The following is a 20,070-nucleotide window of genomic DNA, read 5'->3' on the forward strand; positions in this document are numbered from 1 at the left end:
TATAGATATACAAATGATGATTTTCTATTGTTAATTTTATAGTGTGAGACTACAGCAGATTAGCTGAGTCTATCTTTTGGCATATGGCTGGTAGGGGACACTCTTTATAAGCTTCAAGATGTGAAGACTTTAAGATGCGAAGACGTTCCCAAAGCGAGGGTTTTGAGAAATCTCTAAGGATTCTCCTGCTCTAGTACTTCTGGCGTCTGCTGGCTGGTTCGAAAAGCAAAGCAATAGCCCTTTGCTTTTCGGACCAGCCAGCAGACGCCAGAAGTACTAGAGCAGGAGAATCCTTAGAGATTTCTCAAAACCCTCGCTTTGGGAACGTCTTCGCAGCTAATCTGCTGTAGTCTCACACTATAAAATTAACAATAGAAAATCATCATTTGTATATCTATAGCGTAATTCCAAAAGGTGTAAGGGGTAACATCCAGACTTATCATGACGTCCTGAGCGTTTCCTCCAGTATCAGCATTTTACACGACCTCAAAGCTAAAACATCATTCGTGTCGAACTTTGGTTTTAAAAGAAAAAAGTGGTTATATATCTCTGAAACGAAGAATGAGAAGTGAGCAGTGAAATCTTCAAAAAAAGATTTCATATACCGAAACAAAGAGTCTTTTGAGGTGCCTCATTCTTCGTGGTTATTGTGAAGACTGAATGGCATATAAGAAGCCACTCCAGGCTTGATGAATATCGACTGTTTTTTAACCTGATATCGCAGAAATTACAGCTATCTTAGTAATTTTGAGTTCATCCTATATATAATGAAAATTTGGCTGCAAAAAATATTGTCCTGAGAAAGACACTACGACGTGTCGAAACGCGTTGACAGACTACAGCCATGCTCATACAATATATAGAACTCTCTCAAGCTTTTTTTTAAACAAATGTTTCATTTTTATCATTAACAAAAAAACTTTTTTATTGTATCAATTTATCTTGTATACATGATGTATGTGTTTAATCTATTTTTATCAATATAATTAAAAAAAACTTTTTACAACAGTATATTTTTTTGTGTTATAGTTCATAAAAACTTTTTTGCATAATTTTTGTCTTTAAATAGCCAGTGTTTGTCTTGTAATTTGGCCTGGGTTGATACTTTCGCATTCATACTGCATAACTGCCTTTTCTAAATCATGTATATAGCAGGCGTAAAGGGGGCGGAGCATGGGTGGAGCATGGGCATCACCATGCAACTGCCCAAGGTTTCTGCCGCTAAACCCAATTTATTAAACAAAGTAGACTGTGTTTAGAGTCAGAAAACTGTGTCCTTTTAAAGTAGGCGCAAGGAGGGGGAAATGCTTTAATTTCTCCTTCATTTTCTGACTTTTCATGTGTGCTGCACTGTACTGCTGGCGTACGGAGAGGTAAAAGGTTTGAAGTGAGTCTTAGCATAGTATCTTGTACTGGAAGGGTGCCCTTCCAGTACCAAACCTATGCTAGACTTACGAAAACACGTTTGCAATGGTGCGAAGATGACTCTGTGGCACACGGTAGCTGATTTTAGCGCCAGCGCTGGGGAGAGGGGAGGTAGTGTCTTATTTGAGTAAATTTGGCGCTCTCCTTTTCATGCAGCGCAGCATTAACGGCTGCTGCTCTGCGCTATGTGAAAAAGTAGTAGTAGTAGTAAATCTCCCCCTTAGTGTGGGCAGTTATTGGATGATGCAAATTAGCTCATATTCTTTGGAGGTTGGCAAGCTGCTGTATGAACATGTTTTCCATTCCCCCCTTTAGAGTATCTCGCAAAGGATTTACAGAGCAGGATTGGAATAATACGCATTAAATTGCGATTCAACCATCTCAAATTCGTGTAGAGCTTGTGTTCTGAATCGTTAGCCCTGCATAAATGATTGTTAGTCCAATCTATAAGCAACATAACTTAGTAAGTTCTGAAAGCAGCACAATTGTGCCTCATTTGTGAAAATACAGAATGTGTAGTAATGTCTGGCGGCTTCTGGTTGACAAGAGTCGATGCAGAAATGACATCCAGGCTGACTCTGAATTGCAGAAAACTGACGCAACGGAAAATTGTGCAATACATTTATTTTTGCAAGTAGTTATGTTGTGTGAGAAATACTTTTGTTTAAATAATTTCACAGTTTATGTACAGTATGGAGCTTTGTCTTAATATATTATGTGTGAAAGGGTGGAAGGTCAACAATCTGAGACTTTCCAAGCAGGTCAGACCAGACTTTGGACTCTCAGGCTCACCTCCTTTGAGAGAAGAAGTGAAGCCTCTTAGCCTCAGCGATGAACAAAGGTGAAAGCTTTAAGAGTATCCTGGACAGGCACTGCCACCGTCCGCCGGCAGGAGGAGTCATCGAGCAGAGACACGAGGACCATATTACAGATAGGATGCATTAGCCTTGTCTGAGCCACGAAGCAACTTTAATTCAGTGTGTCCTAGCCATATAAATGCACTACCACCACCGCAGCAGCAAACTCATGCCTGCCCCGAGACAGCACATCAGTGAAAGGCAGACGAGCTGTTTGAAGCAATAGATAATCTTTCACTGTGCAAGGATCAACTTGGCCTGGACTTAAATGAGGAAGAGCCCCCCCCCACCCCCCACTACAGGCGGATGCCTTGAGGGGGCTGCGCCCGCCTCTTGGGCAGGCCCGGACTGGCCATAGCGGGCACCGGGCAATCCCCAGTGCGCCGCACAGGTGGGGGCCGGTTTTGGGCAAATCTGCAAAATCGGCCCTGTAAAAAAGTCGGCCGAAAACCGGCCCTGGCAAAGAGTGCGGCGGCACCCCCAACCCCCGTGGGAAGGGGGAGGGGAGGGGGGAGTGTGGCCGGTTAAGCACTTTGCCAGGGCTGGTTTTGGTTCCCCGTCCCGCCCTGCCCTTGGGGATGTCTGTGGGTGTTCTTGGGGCTCCCTTTTTCCCTCTTCCATGGGGAACTCACTGTGTGCCATCGTTTTGTGGTAAGCAGTAATCGCACCCCCTGACAGCTCATTTGCCTCTGCACCCGCGTCTATAAAACTGCACGTCAAAGAGGCAAAGTCTCTTGAGATCACGTGGGTGCCACATTCTCTCTGGAGCATTCAGTATCACAGAGGAGGCTTCCCAGGTGTCTGTGACCCTTTTTCAATACCAGAGTGCCCTGAGACACAAAAAAGGTGCACAAGCCCCATGCTCCCGTAGGTACTATTGATAATACTACCCCGTAACCTATGCCAAACCGGAAAGAGACTGAAGGCAGCCCAAAGCATTGCGCACTTTCATATAGGTTAACTTCGTACATCAACAGTTGACCCTTACAGGAGCAGCCAGGCTAAAGAATGAAAGGTCATTTGAGAGTAAATGTTTTCTTTTTTTGTGTCGGCCATTGCCCTCCTAAAATCAGGCATTGACAAAGGCAAGTTTGGCTTTGGTAGAGTGCATGCACAGAGGACCCAACAACACATAGGTGTGGATGTGGACACCCACCCACATACGTGGCACACACTAACATACCTACAGGCACCCATGAACACAAATATAAACACATCAGAAACTCACGTTTTGTTTTGATTTCCTCTTCCTCCTAGAATCACCTACACTCCTAGAGATTGTGTGCCCAATTAGACTTGAATATATGAGTCAATGTGAGTATGAAAATGCATAGCTGAAGCACCGTGCACTTTAGGAATGGTGCCTTCTGTGGGGAGAGCTGATAGTATCATTTGGTACATTTTCTGGGGATCCCCTCTAAGCTGCAGCTGTGAGGATGGGATGATTTAAAACTCCACAAACACCGCAGTATGTGACGTGTGTGGGTTTGTAGCATCAGTGCCTGGCAGAATACCTTTTGTTGTCCACTCAGTGAGAGAGATTTGGTGTAGGCAAAGAAAAGACCGGCCCTTCGTCTTTTTTTAAAGATTGCTGCCATCTGCACATTGGGTATTACACCCATGTATGGTCCCAGAGTGGCATATATGAGGACCAGGACCACTACAGCATGGATCAATGACATGACAAAATGACACATAGTGATTGTGTAGTAACTAAAATCCATGCATTGGGCTTGGGCCTTCCATTCATCTGCAACCACATGCATCCTTGACCTGATTTAAAATGTTTTGCCAGGAATGGTGTTAACAGCAAACCGAAAACTCAGGTACAGAGCCATAGATAATATGAATATCTGTTGGTGCATCTTGCTCACAGCTAGTTCTAATAAAGGTAAGTGCAATTTTGTGAGACAGAGTTCACAGGGCTATCCAGTGGGACATGGACCCATAACAAATTAACAGAATTATTGAAATCATTCCTTGGAATTATTCAGTATCCATCTATTAAATTATTAAAATGAAAGAGATACAAATGAATGCAGAAAATCGATTCCATGGATTATTTAATGCCTGTTCATTATTTTACGGAGTGGAAGGATGAAAGAATTTGAAGGAAGAGTCAGCCCTTGTCAGGGTGAACCTTTAAAGTCACCAAATGAACCTAACCTGAACCTCCTTGTAGCTATGGCACAGAACAGTGAGGCTTAACTTACAGCAATGTGTAAAATATTTGTGCAGTACTAAGACAATAATCAAGTTGAAAAGCAACAAATAAAAATCCCTATTTGAATTAGAACAAACATATTGTATAATTTACTAAACGAAATGACGAAAAATCTAATAAGAGTAAGCGTTGATACAGATTTTTAAACTTTTAAGTAGGAATAGCGACAAGAAGCATAACGTTCCAATGATGAACAATAGTTGTGGAAGAATGGGACCTAGGTGCAATTTGACACTGACTGCGATGGAGCGTGCATCGGATACCAACTAGGTTCTTCCTGGTCATAGATTTTACTTTCTGACCTTAGTTCTTTAACTTCCAATCCACTGCAAAATCCAACAATAGCATTGAGGTGGGAAGGGTGATTGAAATCCATCCAATGTAAACAAAGACCCCAAGGCTTATTTCCGGGTAGGCATTTCTACAGCCCCTTAGGCCCTCAGGAGAGGAATCTAAAGACCGACAGCTTGTCAGGCAGAGGTCGAACAGCCGTGTCCAGTCCAGATTTAGTTACAAGTGTTATCTGGGAAGTTACAGGCAAAGGGAGCTGGTAGGTTTTTGTGCCCTGTAGTTTCTACAGGTGGTCAGCCTTATGACTCTTAGAGCCCACTTCTTTGTCCTATGTACAAGAATGAGTAGGTCCAGTCCTTTCAAGGCTCACCTCAGCTCAGACAGTAGATTCAATCCTCTCCTGTTCTTCATGTCAAGGAGTGTTCTGAAATGGGTGCTTAGAGGTGCTACGTTTATGCCTGGAACAAGCTAGTAGATGGGAATGACTCCTGAGCACATCCTAACCAATGAGATGATAGTTCATGGGCAGGCCCTACACACTTAGGGCATTTTCAAGAGGGTGGAAGTCTTCGGCCACACTAAACTTAGATTGTGAGAGCTGGGTGTTTGTGGGGAGTGTACTGTGGTAATCTTAGTGTCCTTCCACATCTTACTCTAGCACTCAGTCTGGGCCGTCACTGTACCCACAACAAACCCAGAGATTGATGTCTGGTAGGGTATCAGGGTATTTTTTTCACCATTTGAAGTGCATTTCAAGTGTTGATGTAAACCCCCCTGCAGACCTGTCAAGTAGGATTGAAAGACCTCAGTAGAATTTCACACTGTAATACCAAAAGGAGTCTCACTGTGATTGGAGTCAGTGTGGCTGTGGGGACAAAGAAAGGACCTTGACCAGGTGTCAGCCACCATTTGCCTTTAACAGAGAAGGCTTCTTTAAAAATAATCCAGACCCTGGGCCCAACCCCACTGGTCACCCTGTCCAGGTAATGACAACACCTCACCACACCCAGGCCTCTATTCTCTGCTCTGGGAGCAATTTTTACATCTCTTCAAATTATAATTAATGGCAGTAAGAATTGGGAGAGCAAAGGAAAATGTGCCTCCTGAGGCTTAAGGTAGTGAAAATGTAGCTTTCTAAAAGTACAATTTACTTTATATATATATATAAACAAATTGACTTCACAATTAAATAGTTTTTAAATTACTATAAACATTGTTTTTATTGTTTTTCTATTTCCGAATCAAAATTAACATTATTGAATTTAATAATGTAAACAAGTGCTTTCCTGAGGAACAGCCAGACATGCCTCAGTGAAAATAACTTGTGGAGATTTTTCACTCTAAGGACATATTTAACATTAAATTCTTATATGTCCTACTTTAACATATCACACCCCTTCCTTATGTACAATAAGTCCTATCTACACAGGGGTGGGTTGTAATTATTTAAAAGGGAAGTTTTGACCTTTCAAAATGAATTATTTCAACAGATTGAATTTTCAGTTTAACACAGCAAAAACCAGGCTACAAATGGGATGCTTGCAGTCATGGTTGAACTGTCACTGCAGTGAGTGGCATAATGGGTCCACTAATGGTATTTAACTTGCAGGCTTATGTACACAGTGTACCATATACTGGGGACACATAGATAAGGTAGGTGTATACACTTTCAACATGTTGAAAGGGAAAGCGCAGGCACTTTACATCTGGTTAGCAGGGTTAAAGCACACAGAGGTCTACAGCCAGTAAAAATTTAGGGGCATATGTATCAAGACTCCATTTTGCGATTTCTAAATAGCGATTTTTAAGGAATCGCTATTTAGAATTCGCAAAATGGAATGTATGTAAAAAATCGCAAATTTTTAGCGATTCCTTAATCTTCCTTATTTGCGAATTCGCATTTTCCGAATTCGCAATTAAGGAATAATTTCCCATGCATTCCTATGGGCAAGGAGGCCCATAGGAATGATTGTGAAATAATTCTCAAATTGCGAATTCGCAATTTAGCTAATCGCAAATTGAGAATTATTTCAAGGGTGCAGGGGTGTCTCAAAGACACCCTGCTGCACCCCTGAAATGTACATGTGTGTGCATATGGCGCACATACATGCCCTATGGGCATGTGTGTGCGTCCCATGCCACCTTAAAAAATGCCAAATTGTGCATTTATAAAAGAATTCGCAAATTAACATCAACTACAAGTTGTGTTAATTTGCGATTTCTTAACCAAAATTCGCAATTCAAAAATGCTACATACATAGCATTTAAGGAATCGCAAAAAATGCGATTCCTTAAATGCTATGGCAAAATAAGGAATCGCAAATTTTTGCGATTCCTTAATTTGCTACATTTTGATGCATGCCAAAACATGCAAAAAGACCGTTTGCGACTCGCAAACGGCTTGATACATCTAGGCCTTGGTGTGTAGCAAAAGGTGAAAACAGGGTAACCATGCAGAAAAGATGGGTTTCAAATGAGTCCAAGAGAAACAGAACCCTCCTAAGTTTATTTATTGATAGGTAACCAACAGAATCTTAGTGATTACATCCAGGAATATAGTAATTTCCTTCCTTACAACATCAACCGTAATCAAACGAAAGATGGGAAAACTATTGAAGCAGCTGAGATGTACACGGATAGTGGTGTGGACATTTTTTAAGATGCATTGTGGTTCTCATGGGCTGATGAGGCATTCATTATAAGTATTTATTTTAGCTTAGGGCTCTGGCAGTAGATTTCAAAATTTTTTGGGTGATTGGAGCCTGTCAAACTGAACATTTGCGCTCCAAACTTTTCTTACAAGTTGGTGAGCTATGGCTTTCCTGAAAAGAGACAGAGAGATCACTGATTTATTGTTAGAAAATTATGGTTAAGACAAAGTATTGAGTGCTTTGTGGCTGTGAACGGATCTGAATAATATATGAATGCTAAAATAGATAAAAATAAAACTGTGTTTTCTGCAGTGAAATGTCCTTTTCTAATAAATTTTCAAACCTTTCAATGTTCGCCTGTCAACATCTGCAGACCTGAAACTGTGGGCTGGACGTAGAAAGGTGGAACGCATCTGGGGCTTACTGCAGGCCATGTTCAATATTCACTTTGGAAAACATTTTCAATATTCAGTAGAGGCGCCATTCCTCCCAGCCCCTGAATGGGGGAGGGTTGGGAGGTTGGGGAGTTATCTTAATAGGATGTTTTCTTTGTAAAATGATATGAAGAGTTGTGTGAGTCAGGATGCTATTAATATGTGAGCGCAGATTGTAAGCAAGGCCCATACACCCACATGTAATGTTTGTATCTGCCAGTGCCAATAAAAACATTTCATTTTTAAATCTCCCTATAAAAGCACTCTTAGTCAAAAAATATATAAACGTTATTTGGGAATATTAAAATGCTTTGAATTTTGAATTAAATAATACAAATATTTTATAGGATTTTTAAAATAGTAAAAGTGTTTATATTCTTAATTTTTGAAACTTAGAATATATTAAAAGTAGTCATTTATATATCCTTGAAGGAGTGGGAAAAGTTTGCATGGTGCATGTAAAATTGAGACACATGTAGGAGCATTTGTGTTTTAACATTAGTACATACAGGTACAAGAAATTGTAATTCTTCATTATAATTTTTAAAAGTTGTTCACAATTTTGAAAACAAATGTGATATTTTATAGAAACATTCAAATTAATTTTGAGTTCAAAAGTATGTTCTTACATTTTAAATCATATTTATCAAATATTGGACTTGATAATGAAAATACTACAAGACGTGTTGAGTGTTATGCTATGTTATGAAAATGTAATGATACATATAAAATTACTGTTTTGGACTTTGTTAGATCTCCATATTGAGTAAACGTTTTAGTTTTCTAATATTATGATGTCAGTTTTAACAATAATGTTGCAGTTTACATCTTTATATTAGTTATTAGTTGACAGGGAATTGCCACTTAAATTTGAGTGCTTCTTATTCTTTAGTGTTTGTAGACTTTCATTCCTCTTCTAGTGTTTGGCCCTCCTCTGGAGCATGGACGCATTACTTGTGCCCATGAACTGCTCACTTTTCAGGTGCCACCTTTTTTCTTTTTGTGTAAACACTCCTCAAGTGTGTGTGTGCTTTCCAGCTGTCTTCTCCATATACTTCTGTGTCCACTGCCACGTTCCAGTGGTCCTCGTACCCACCTGTGTGCACCTTCCTCACTTCCGTCAAATTTATTTATCGCCCATGTCCTTCTCCCTACTAGCCCCATGTTGCTAATTTTTGTCTGTCCCCTCCCCCAGTGCTCAACTTTGCTGTAGCCCCCTACATAGCTTCTGTCCAACCATTCCCACTGTGTTACTTCTTCCACCACCCCCTCCCCCGGACCCATTGTCACTTCTGCATCCACCGTTACACTGTATTGCTTCTCCCAAACCCCACTGCCCCCACAGGTTGCTTCCCCCAAAGCCCCCGAACTCCACACTTGCTTCCTCCACCTGCTTCTCTTTTTTTAAGTTTTGCACTTCCTTTTTTTTTAATCACTAATCTCACTAGGATCCCTAAGTAAAAAAAAAAAAAGCTGCTGCATCATTTTGTATGTGCACGCCTTCAAAATGACGTGGCTGCTTTTTAAGACCTAATTTCTTAATTCTTTAGCCATGCTGCACAGCATTGGGAATCTGAGCAACATGGTTAAAAACCACTGGCGAACCCAATGGGTCCCAAAGAGAACACTGATTGGCTTTGCTAATGCTTGTTCCCATCGGAATTACAATGTGGATGGTAACAAAATGCTGTACTGTGGAGAAAGAGCTAAAACCACTTCTCTGCCCTAAAGAATTGTTAAAATGTTACAACTACAAAACATTGTGACTCTATAATAATTTCCACACAAAGGACCCGAGTAAATGTTGCTGTATGAACTATGAGGGGCTGATGTTCACTGTTCTCCTTTCTCTTTTTCAGCCGGCTGTCACTGAAACCCCCCAGAAGCATGTAGAACCCACCGTAAGTCATTCTAATATATTCATTTATATACATTAACGTGCAGGGTTTGGTGCAGCACTGGGTCCATCCCTGGAAATGGGGCGTGAACCTATTCTGTCCCAGTTGCCAATGCTCAATGCGTCCTTGTGTTATATTTGTGTGTGTTTATAACCACTTAATGCTGTATTGTTCAACTATGACTCTTATGAATCCCCTCATGTACCTCTTGTAAACGTTATCTCATAACGTAAAGCGCTCTGATACCTTCGGGTCTAGCTAGTGCTATACAAAACTCAAAATAATAATAATAATAATAACCTTCACCTACATGGACAGCATTAACAAGTGTTTATTGTATACAGGGATGCTGAACCTTTTCCCTGTGGAGTGAATTCGGCTGCGGCGCGGGCGGGGCTAGAGGGTGGGCGTGGCACTCCCTTACTCATGACGGCTCACGGGCGGCGTGTGCTCATGAGCCGTCATGACCCCGCCCACTCACTAATTCGCCCGCACAGGCGGGGAATTAGTGCCGCGTAGGCGGCACGGGAGATGCATGGCGGCTCCACGCCGTCATGAGCACACGCCGCCTGTGGCTCATGACGGCCTGGAACCATCATGAGCATAGAAAGGGTTAAACTTGGCGCACCAGGGGTGGTATTAGAGTGCAGAGGGCTGAGAGATATCCGGGTCAAACCAAAGAAAGGTGGACAGGGCTGAGGTGGTGCAGGTTACATTTCGGTCCTCTCCTTGGCAGGGGCAAGCAGCATAGGCACCCCTACTTAGGGGTGTACGTGCACACTCTCTCCCCATGATGCAGAGGGGCAGGCACACATACCCCACCCTGATTATGTATTTGTGTAACTTTCCTCCATCATGAATTGTGCGCACGTGCTCATTTGACCATGTGTGCATCCATTTTATATTACGATTGAGGAAAAACCTGCATCCATCCATCAAACTTGGCATCAGTACATGTGTGAGAATGTTAGAGATCACATTTCACCACTAGACTCCTGATTCAGGGTTAAAATGGAAACGTCTGTGTGGAGATGTATGCTGACTGCCTGAGCCTACTTTTACACTTTTTTCATCTTCAGAAATATTGACGGAAGTACTCCTAGGAAGACACCCTAGCATACATTTTCGACTAAATTCTGAAAATGTGTATGGCTTTTTGGCGAAGGCTCATACCTCTCTGAGTACTTGCACACTGACTGATTGATGTTATTAACAGTTTGATATAATGACTACAAGGCAATACAAACATTGCATATACATACAGGGCATACACTGAAATATACTACTTTAAAAGGAACTACAGTCATTATAAAAGCATATACATTTTACACTAGAATAGTCTATTACTACCAAGCCGTATTCCCCCTCGCCCTCATAAAAGATGTATTTAACATATAAAAATGCTACGTTTTACCTACTGTCTGGCCAATATTTGGAGCGCTGCAATCTCTCCTGGTTACAGTCCAAGCTGGAACACTCAACAACATGCTATAGTCATATATGTAAATGAGGTAAACAACATCATTTTGCAAATTGCAAATCCTTTTGTGCAAAATAGGGCAACAGTAGTGAAGAATTCTGTTGTATTTATACAGAGTGCTATTGGCCACAATAGGCTTTAGCATTTGTGCATGCAGGGTAAACAATTCTCAAGGCACAGCATACAGTTCCTTTTGTGCAAAATGCTGTTATATTTATATAAAGTGCTATTGAACAAGTTAGACATTGGCATTGTACAGAAAAGCATCCCATTTATGGAGGGTAAAACTGCTGCAATGCAACACACACTCATTGTATTCATGCAAAAAGGCATCTATAACTAGAAGGCCGCCATAATCACATTCAGTATCACTAATGCACTGACCTCTCGTAGTTCTCCATTGCGGAGTGGTACAAATGCACTTTTTTTTATGGGGAAATTATTGTTCCCCATGAAAAAAAACTTTCACATACACCACCACCAAATCTGAGAGCCAGCTTAAGGCTGGAGTAAATTTACGACCATTTCCAAGGTAGAAAGGCAAAGTTTGGTATGCGTAAATGTCCGTGTTTGTGGATGTATTGACTCTTCCAAGGCAAACCATGACTTGAAACAACTATTCACCATGCCTTGTTTGGGTGTAAGAGTAAGAATTTCTCAGGGCTTGTGGGGAAGTTGCCCTCACTGGTATGATCATGTCCTCCTGCCAGGAATCACTTTATAAAGTTTTGAAAGGAGTATAAAGATATACATTTCTAGTAAACGTCTGTTTACAGCTGAAGTTAGCGTCTTGAGTTGGGCTGTACACGAATAGCTCCTTTACCCTTGGGTGTCAGGGCAAACAGATGTTGGTTTATCCTTGTGTGAATTTTCATCATCATTTATAGAATACTTGCAGCCATAACTATTCCTGAGAATAAGTTTGTGTACGTGTGTTTGTTCACGTTTGAATGCAGTTCATAAAGGGCATAGACTTGTCACTCAGACATAACTAATAAGCAATAAATGTTACCTGTGTGTTTGTATTTTTCATTTCGATGGATATTTTTAATGTTTAACATATATGAGTTCAGTCAGACTTCTTTTATTTGACATCATGGATAAGATCCTTACGTTTTTCTTTTATTGGTTTAAGAAGTTTTCACATCTTCTGGTAAACAGTTACACTTTTTCTTGAATCAGCACATGTTTTAATTTGGTTCAGAAGAATGCAAAAGTGAGCATTTGAAGCATTAATATGGCTTCCCAAACGTCAAGCTTGGTAGCTCCCCCTGCCTGATGCTGTGAGCGTTGTGAAGATGGTGACCGCAGGTGGCCAGGATGCGTCAAGGACTCATGACGCGGCGAATTGGCAAAGTGGAGACTCTCATTAAACGGATTTGTTTGTCGATGACCATCTGGGGGGAGATGGATTTCTCTGACTTGATGTCATCTCAAATAAACTTCAATCCATTGGACAATTCCAAGCAAACATGGTGCCTGTTTCCCCGATAAGGCTTCAGGTAACCATACAGCTTTGTCAGGACTTCTGCATCGTCACCAGACAAGGGAACGTGACTATAAGAGCCGAAACCAATCTGTGGTTGAGAACTCGCGACCCGCTGACGCGGTCCAGCCTCAAGGTTGTGAAGAAGATATGTGGGCGTCATTCAACAGAATCAATTGTACCTCGATCTGATCGAATGAATCTATTGGTTTTCTGCATAGTGAAACTGACCATTGAACCAGGTGGCTAAAGGCAGTAAGCTCTACCATTATGGCTTTGCTCAAATAAGTGAGGCTGTGTTGCTAGCTGGTTGCTAAGTGCATGAGAGGACCACGACAGCTGTGCAACTTCAACACCGAGCAAGCTGTCAGTAGAGAGCATCGTTCATTAAATACCTGCAGCAGACCCATCTGCTCTTAAGCAAACAAGCCGACACATGTACACCGCGAGGATTAATCACACGCCTACACCTAGTTAGAACCCCTGTCTGCGGTAACGAGGCTGCCTCCTCAATTAGTCTTTCATCAAGCACCTGCTGCAGACCCTTCTGCTCTTCATCAAATAAACCAGCACAGCTTGACTCTGAATGATAATCACACCCATCGTACCTAGGCGAAGGGTCTGTTTATTGCAAAGAGGCTGCTGTCAGTCTTTCCATGACGTACGTGCTGTAGAATCCTCTCACTGTCCTCGGCCTGCAGGATTGATGCCTGTTGGGGAGGTTTAAGAGCTCTCCTAACTTACCTTCTGTTTGTGCATGTCAGGATGGGGCATTGGTCCTCAGCAGAGTCAGAGCACAGAGGAGGGTGTGCCCAGAGAAACTCAACCCAGGCAAGACCGAGCTGGTCCTGCCTGGACAGAGCATACTCAGTTGGAATTCTAGCTTTTGGCCCCTCAGTATGGGCACCCCCCCATCTAAGTCATCTTCGGTCAAGAGCCTGGGTATCTTCATTAGCGAGGATCTCTCGCTAAAAAGACAGGTTGGAGCAGTTGTATCCTCTAGCTTCTTTCAGCTGAAGAAAATAAAAAAAATCGCCCGTTTCTTTTCCTCAGCAGCCCTTACACAGATTGTCATCTCCTTGGTTCTGTCCAGGCTGGATTTTTCCAACAGTCTTTATCTTGGCCTCCAAATTGGAGCGCTCAAACGTCTCCAGCTTGTTCAGAACCAAGCAGCCAGGCTCCTTCTGAATATACCCAGGAGGCAATCAATCAGACTTGGTCTGAAGCAGCTACACTGGCTGCCAGTGGAGCAACGTGTGGCCTTTAAAGCCGGGTGCATTCTGTTTAGGTCTCTGAATGATACTGGCCCATTATTCATCAGAGACTTATTCAAAAAATACAGCCCCTCCCGTCACCTCCGGTCCACTTACAAATCACTTTTGATTGTACCTCCGTTTAAAAGGAAGCGCCTCGGAGGCAGTTGCTTCGACCACCTTGCTGCTGTCCTTTGGAACTCTTTCCCCCTTCACCTAAAGCTGAATGACAACATTCTCAGCTTTAGACATTCCCTGAAAACTTGGCTCTTCACTCAAGCACACTACTGAGCTATCACAGCTCTACTTACTGACTGTCACGCTTGGTTCTTTCCTATAGCGCCATGAAGCCTTCGGGCGTACGAGCGCTCAACAAATGCCGATTAACATTAACATTAACCTGTGAGGGATTTCTTAGGTCCACAGCCACACTTTTCAGGTGCCTTTTATAATGATGGCCATCTTCACCTATTTATTTGAAGTTGTATGTGCAAAGTTGTGTGAAGGGGAAAATTCCTTTGAAAAAGACAATTGAAATGCACATTTTTCGTTTAAAATGTTGTGAAAAGTTTTAATGAAACAATGTTCCAGCAACAATTTTTGTAAACTGGTCAGTGATCCTATAAAACCATTTTTTCTGGACTTTTTCTGCAACTGTGTGTGTTTTTTTAAAACTTCCCACCCCTTGATTGATTCCACAAAATTCTGAAAAATAGTTTATTACACCAGGGAAGTTTTGGCCATTTCTGGTTTGTATGCCTTGATTTAGTTCACATAATTTTCTAAATTCTCTTCACCTATGTCCAAGTGTAGATTTTCTCTTGCACGTGTTTTTCCGTGCTGAAATATTTTGTCTCTTTTTCTCGTGAATGGTATGAAAACTTATCTTGCTAGTAACTCACGAAGGTTTTGTAAGTAAGTGCTTAGCTTGTTTCAGTTTTCATTGTGGGTAACTGTGCATTCACGAGGGACAGGTATGTTAAATTATTGGTGCTTATGAAATGTTGAAAACGCATGTATTGCAACCTGCATTAACTCCAAGTATCCTTCCACATTGAATTTGGAAATAAAATGTCATGCTGGTTATCCCTTTTACAGCCACCAGATCTTGCACCATAGCAAGTTTACGTGGTGTAAGAAATGTAGGGGCATATTACCGAGCAATAGCGATAATTATCGCTATTGCTTGGTTAGAGACAAAAATTTAACGCTGAGCTGCGGCGATTTTTATCGCAGATAAACCTTGGTATTACCAAGGTTTATCGCAAATGCGATAAAAACGCCCGCAATGCATGAATATCGCTGAAAAGTCAGCGATATTCATGCATTACCGAGCTAATGCTCTTAGCCATGTTATCCACCTACCATTGGATAGCATGGCTAAGAACTGCTCAGGGCAGGTGTTAGCTTTTGGAGATATTCACGCTTAACGCGAATATCTCCAAAAGTAGGTAATAGGAGATAGCGATGTAAGCGACTGTTTCCAGTCGCTAACATCTTGGCACGCCCACTTTGCATGTCATTAGTGATAAATATCACTGACATGCAAAGTGGGGCCCAAGATGGTCGCTATCTCCTACTAGCTGTCGCTAACTGGTGTTAGCGACAGCTAGGTAATAGGGAGATATTTTTATCTCCGCTTTCTTGGCTTTTAAAGCCAAAAAAGCGGAGATAAACCCCCTTGATAATATGCCCCTAAGTCTCTGGCTGACTGGCGTGTGAGCCCAGATCAAGCAGTAACCACAATCCTTGACAGGGTGAGGCACAAGAATACCCCAAATTAATCTGTGCTCCACCCCCTGGGAGCTTGGCGCAGGGCAGTCAGGGATTAACTTAGAGGCAATGTGTAAAGTATTTATTCAGCACACAAACTGTGAAACAACATACAATAAAATCCCACCTGAGGTTAGAAAAGTAAATCCGAATTTTATAAGTAAAACTAGACTAAAACAACATAAATCCAATCAGTATAACTTGTGTTATACATTTTTAAATTATAAACTGCAAAATAGCTCCTAAAATCATAAAGCTCAAACCAGAGTACTCCTGCTAAAGTTTTACCTTCTCAAGTTTTGTGTCAAGAGTCCTGTTTGCTTTGGAGAGGGTCAAGGGGAGCAAGGAGAGTGTCGCTAGCGGTGGTCGGCGAAGGGCGAGGAGCAGGCTAGGTGTCACAGATGGGTAAGCTGGGGCTTAGCGTTAACCTGTGGGCGATTGATGCTTGGTGGGCAATGAGATGGGGTGGTGGGGGCTTGTGCTGAATTCTGGTGTCAGCAGCATGGTCTTGGTGTGAATGGGCCTGTTCAGGGTCACCACGAGTCCAAAATGTTGCTCTTTAGAGAGCTGAGCCACACCAAGGGTCCAGGACCTGAGGGGCACCACTTGGGGGTCAGCAACTCATTGCAACTGGATCCAGGAGCTGATTGGGGAGTCTTTTATGTCCCTGAGGCTCAATGCAGATGGCCAGCAGGCTAGCCCTTGGAATCACCCTGGGGTCCTAGGTACAAGATGAAGTTGCAGGTCTAGTTCTTCTTTCCAAGACAAGAAGGCAGCAGGTCAGCACAGCAGGGCAGCAGTTACTTTAGAGCTGCAGTCTAGCAGAGTGACAGTCCTTGTAGCAGCACATCAGTCCTTCTTTGTGTCAGAGAATCCACGTCTCCATAAGTGTACTGAAGAGTTGGTGTATGAGGTCTTCCTTTTGTACACAGTTGTGCCTTTGATGGGAGAAACTTCTAAACGGCATACATTTGAAGAGCACAGATGCCCTGCCACACCCTGGTCTTGGCTCTAGACTAACTACTGTGGGTATGCACCCCTTTGTGTGGAGATAGGGAACAGCCTATTTAAGTATAGACAAAGCTGAGTCCAGTTCCTCCTACTAATCCAGCCAGTGATTACCCATCCAGTCACACCTAAGCTCCACATTGTGTGTAACTGTCTAGGAGGAATACACAAAGCTCGACTGTCAGCTACATCCAGTCATTTGACCAAAGCTGCAGGCAACAAATGACTAATGCAAGAAAATGCTTAATTTCTAAAAGTGGCATTTTTCAGAATTGCAACGAAAAGTCGGGCTTCACCATAAGTTTGGATTTTAAAATTGTGATTCCAGAGGCACCAAACATGAACTGGTTATCCCTTCTCATTTGAAAATTACACTTATAAAATGTAATAAGGCGATTGCAAAGTGATCTGTGGGCGATATAGGCCGTGCAGTAGTGAAAAACTAAAGTAAGAGTTTTCAACTACCAGGAAAGGTAAAACATAAAAGAACATGTGCTACTTTTTAAAGTACATTGCATCCTGCCCTCTGGGCTGTCCAGGGCTACTCTAGGGGTGACTTTGATCTATTAACAGGAAGGTTTAGGCCTGGCAAAAGGTTTAAACTGCACATACAGGCTGTTCAGTGGCAAGCCTGAGACGTTTTATGGGGCTACTTAAGCAGGTGGTACAATCCGTGATGCAGGCCCACTAGTAGCATTTAATTTACAGGCCCTGGGCACATGTAGTGCCACTTTACTAGAGACTAACAAGTACATTAAATAAGTCAATGGGGAATAAGCCAATGTTACCATGTTGTAGGGAAAGAGCATACGTACTTTAGTACTGGTTGGCCGTGGTAAAGTGGTCAGACTCCTCAGGCTGGGAAGTCAGCAAAAACATGTGGTCTGAAGGCAAAAGGTTAGGGGGAAACCACATCAAGGACGTCAGATTTCATAGTTTTTTAAATCTTTGCAAACAAAGAGCAACGAATATTTTGAGAATTCTGCTACAAACCAGTATTCTGTGCTTGCTCAGTGTGGATTAAAATTTCAAAAGCCGGCTTTCCCTTGTTGCAAGTTACTCATCAACAGCAAACTCAACATGACTGCTCTGGGCAATGCTGTCACCGCCTCATGCCCTGAAGATGCTGAGGAAAATGTTCAAATGTCTCCCACTCAGCATGCCCTCATCGAAACAAGATCGACTATGGGAACACCCTCTATGCCAGGATCAACAAAACACTCAACTGAAGGCTGCAGATCAGTACAAATCGGCGGCCGGAATGTCTCTCAACCTCCCACACCGCACTCATATGCCACCACACCTGAGGGAGCTCCACTGGCCCCCAAACAGAAACAAGCACAGTTCAAACTCTACCTAACACTGGCCCCGCATACCTCAACAATCACACCTGCTTTCACAAACCTTCTCCTACATCGCTCCTAAAACATGCATCGGGCTGCTGCTACACATAAGAGCCTACTCTTCACTTCTTTAATTCCACAAGAAGCTGCAGACCGGGCTTTTCGAGCCTAGGTTTGGCTAGACTCAAACCTGCTCAGTGCCAGGATACCTCCCAGGTGAAAGTCTGCTCTCCAAAGTTTCCATAACTTAACATAACACCTCAAATTCTCTTTCCCCATCAACATCCTATTCAGGTAGATGCCACACTTACAACCTCATCTGTGTGTTAAAGGTTCAGGTTATATCAATACTATAGTGGCGGCAAGTGACGTGAAAGTGGTGGGGTGAATCAAGAAAGTGACAGATATTTTTACCCAATTTAAGGCCCACACAATTATTACTGGACACCCGTCTTCTACTCCTATTGATTATATGCCCCCCCCCCCCCGAGCATGCTCCAATTTGCCTTACTCGGGCCCCCTCTGCTCCTTCCAGGAATTTGCCCAGGCTCCACTGGAATTGGTATTACAACGTATTGGTACCACGAACTCTGGCTCACCGGAAGATTCATGCCCCCCTTCCATTCTTAAAAATGTTTCTGACATTATAGGCCCAAAACTTCCAGAAATTTTTAATGCCATGTTTTCGTCTAACACCTTCCCTTCCGTCTGGAAGAAGGCAACTATTAAACCTCTCATCAAGAAAAGTTCCTAGGATACTTCTGTGGTCGCTAATTATCGCCCTATAGCCTGCCTCCCTTTTCCTGCCAAAATTGTGGAAAAGATTATGAACATCCAAATCTCAGACTTCATAGACCAAAACAACTGTCTTGACAATTCACAATTCGGCTTCCGGAAGGGACATGGAACAGAAACTGTGCTTATTAAGGCTACAGATGAAATTAGGATGACTCTTGATGACGGAGGATCGGCAGTGCTCATTTTGTTGGACCTGTCAGCAGCTTTTGACAAGGTCGATCACTCCATCTTGATCGACCGTGTCACAGCGGCAGGGATTACAGGTGGTGCTAAGGATCTTATTTCCTCTTTTCTCACTGATCGAGTACAACCAGCCACCTTCGGCAATTTCAATTCACCTCCTTTCACTCTCCCTTGTGGTGTTCCCCAGGGATCCTCGCTGAGTCCGACACTATTTAACATCTATGTGTCGGACTTAGCAAGGATCATCAAAATCCATCACCTGGCGGTAACATCCTATGCTGATGACACCCAGATTGTCTTAGCTATTAACAAAAATGGAGATGAAGTGGCCTCCAATTTTAATCAGGGAATGTTAGCAATAAGTAATTGGATGTCCATAAATTGCTTGAAGCTTAACTCCGACAAAACGGAGGTAATGGTGTTTGGTAATCTCTCCCCAGCCTGGTCTCCTACCTGGTGGCCTGTCGTCCTGGGACCACCCCCGCTCCCAGTGACCAAGGCCAGAAATCTGGGAGTTTTACTGGATAGAAAACTCACTTTCCTGCACCATGTTAATGCGGTAGTATCATCCTCATTCTACACCATGAGAATGATTAAAAAACTTCTACCTTATCTCCCTATGAGCATGACAAAAACCCTGGTAGTGCACTGGTTATATCTCGCATAGACTATTGTAATGCGCTTTTGGTCAATGCTCAGGAGGGAGTTTTAAAAAAGCTACAACTGGTGCAGAATGCTGCGGCCAGATTGATCACGGCCACCCCAAGTATACTTCTATCTCTGGCACTATTGAACAGCTTCACTGGTTGCCAGTGAAAAAAAGAACCAAATTCAAAGCACTCTGCATTGCGTATAAGGCAATCCACTCTCAAGGCCCAGCCTTTTTAAATGATGCTCTCTGCCCCTACAAACCTGTCAGATCCCTTCGATCTTCTACTGCCGGTCTTATGCAGGTTCCCAGGACCA

General features: G+C 42.6%; 1 protein-coding gene across 2 annotated transcripts in view; it reads left to right on the forward strand.

The window, feature by feature from the left end:
- The window catches only part of TNS1 (tensin 1), a 1,078,078-nt gene that overhangs the window by 583,693 nt on the left and 474,315 nt on the right, over window positions 1-20,070 (forward strand). For both annotated transcript variants that reach the window (XM_078679262.1, XM_078679263.1), the window contains one exon: window positions 9,742-9,783. In XM_078679262.1, coding sequence (XP_078535388.1) covers window positions 9,742-9,783 — 42 coding nt within the window. The remainder of the gene's footprint in view (window positions 1-9,741; window positions 9,784-20,070) is intronic.

The sequence above is a fragment of the Lissotriton helveticus genome, chromosome 3_1 (assembly GCF_964261635.1).
Source record: "Lissotriton helveticus chromosome 3_1, aLisHel1.1, whole genome shotgun sequence".
Taxonomy (NCBI): Eukaryota; Metazoa; Chordata; class Amphibia; order Caudata; family Salamandridae; genus Lissotriton; species Lissotriton helveticus.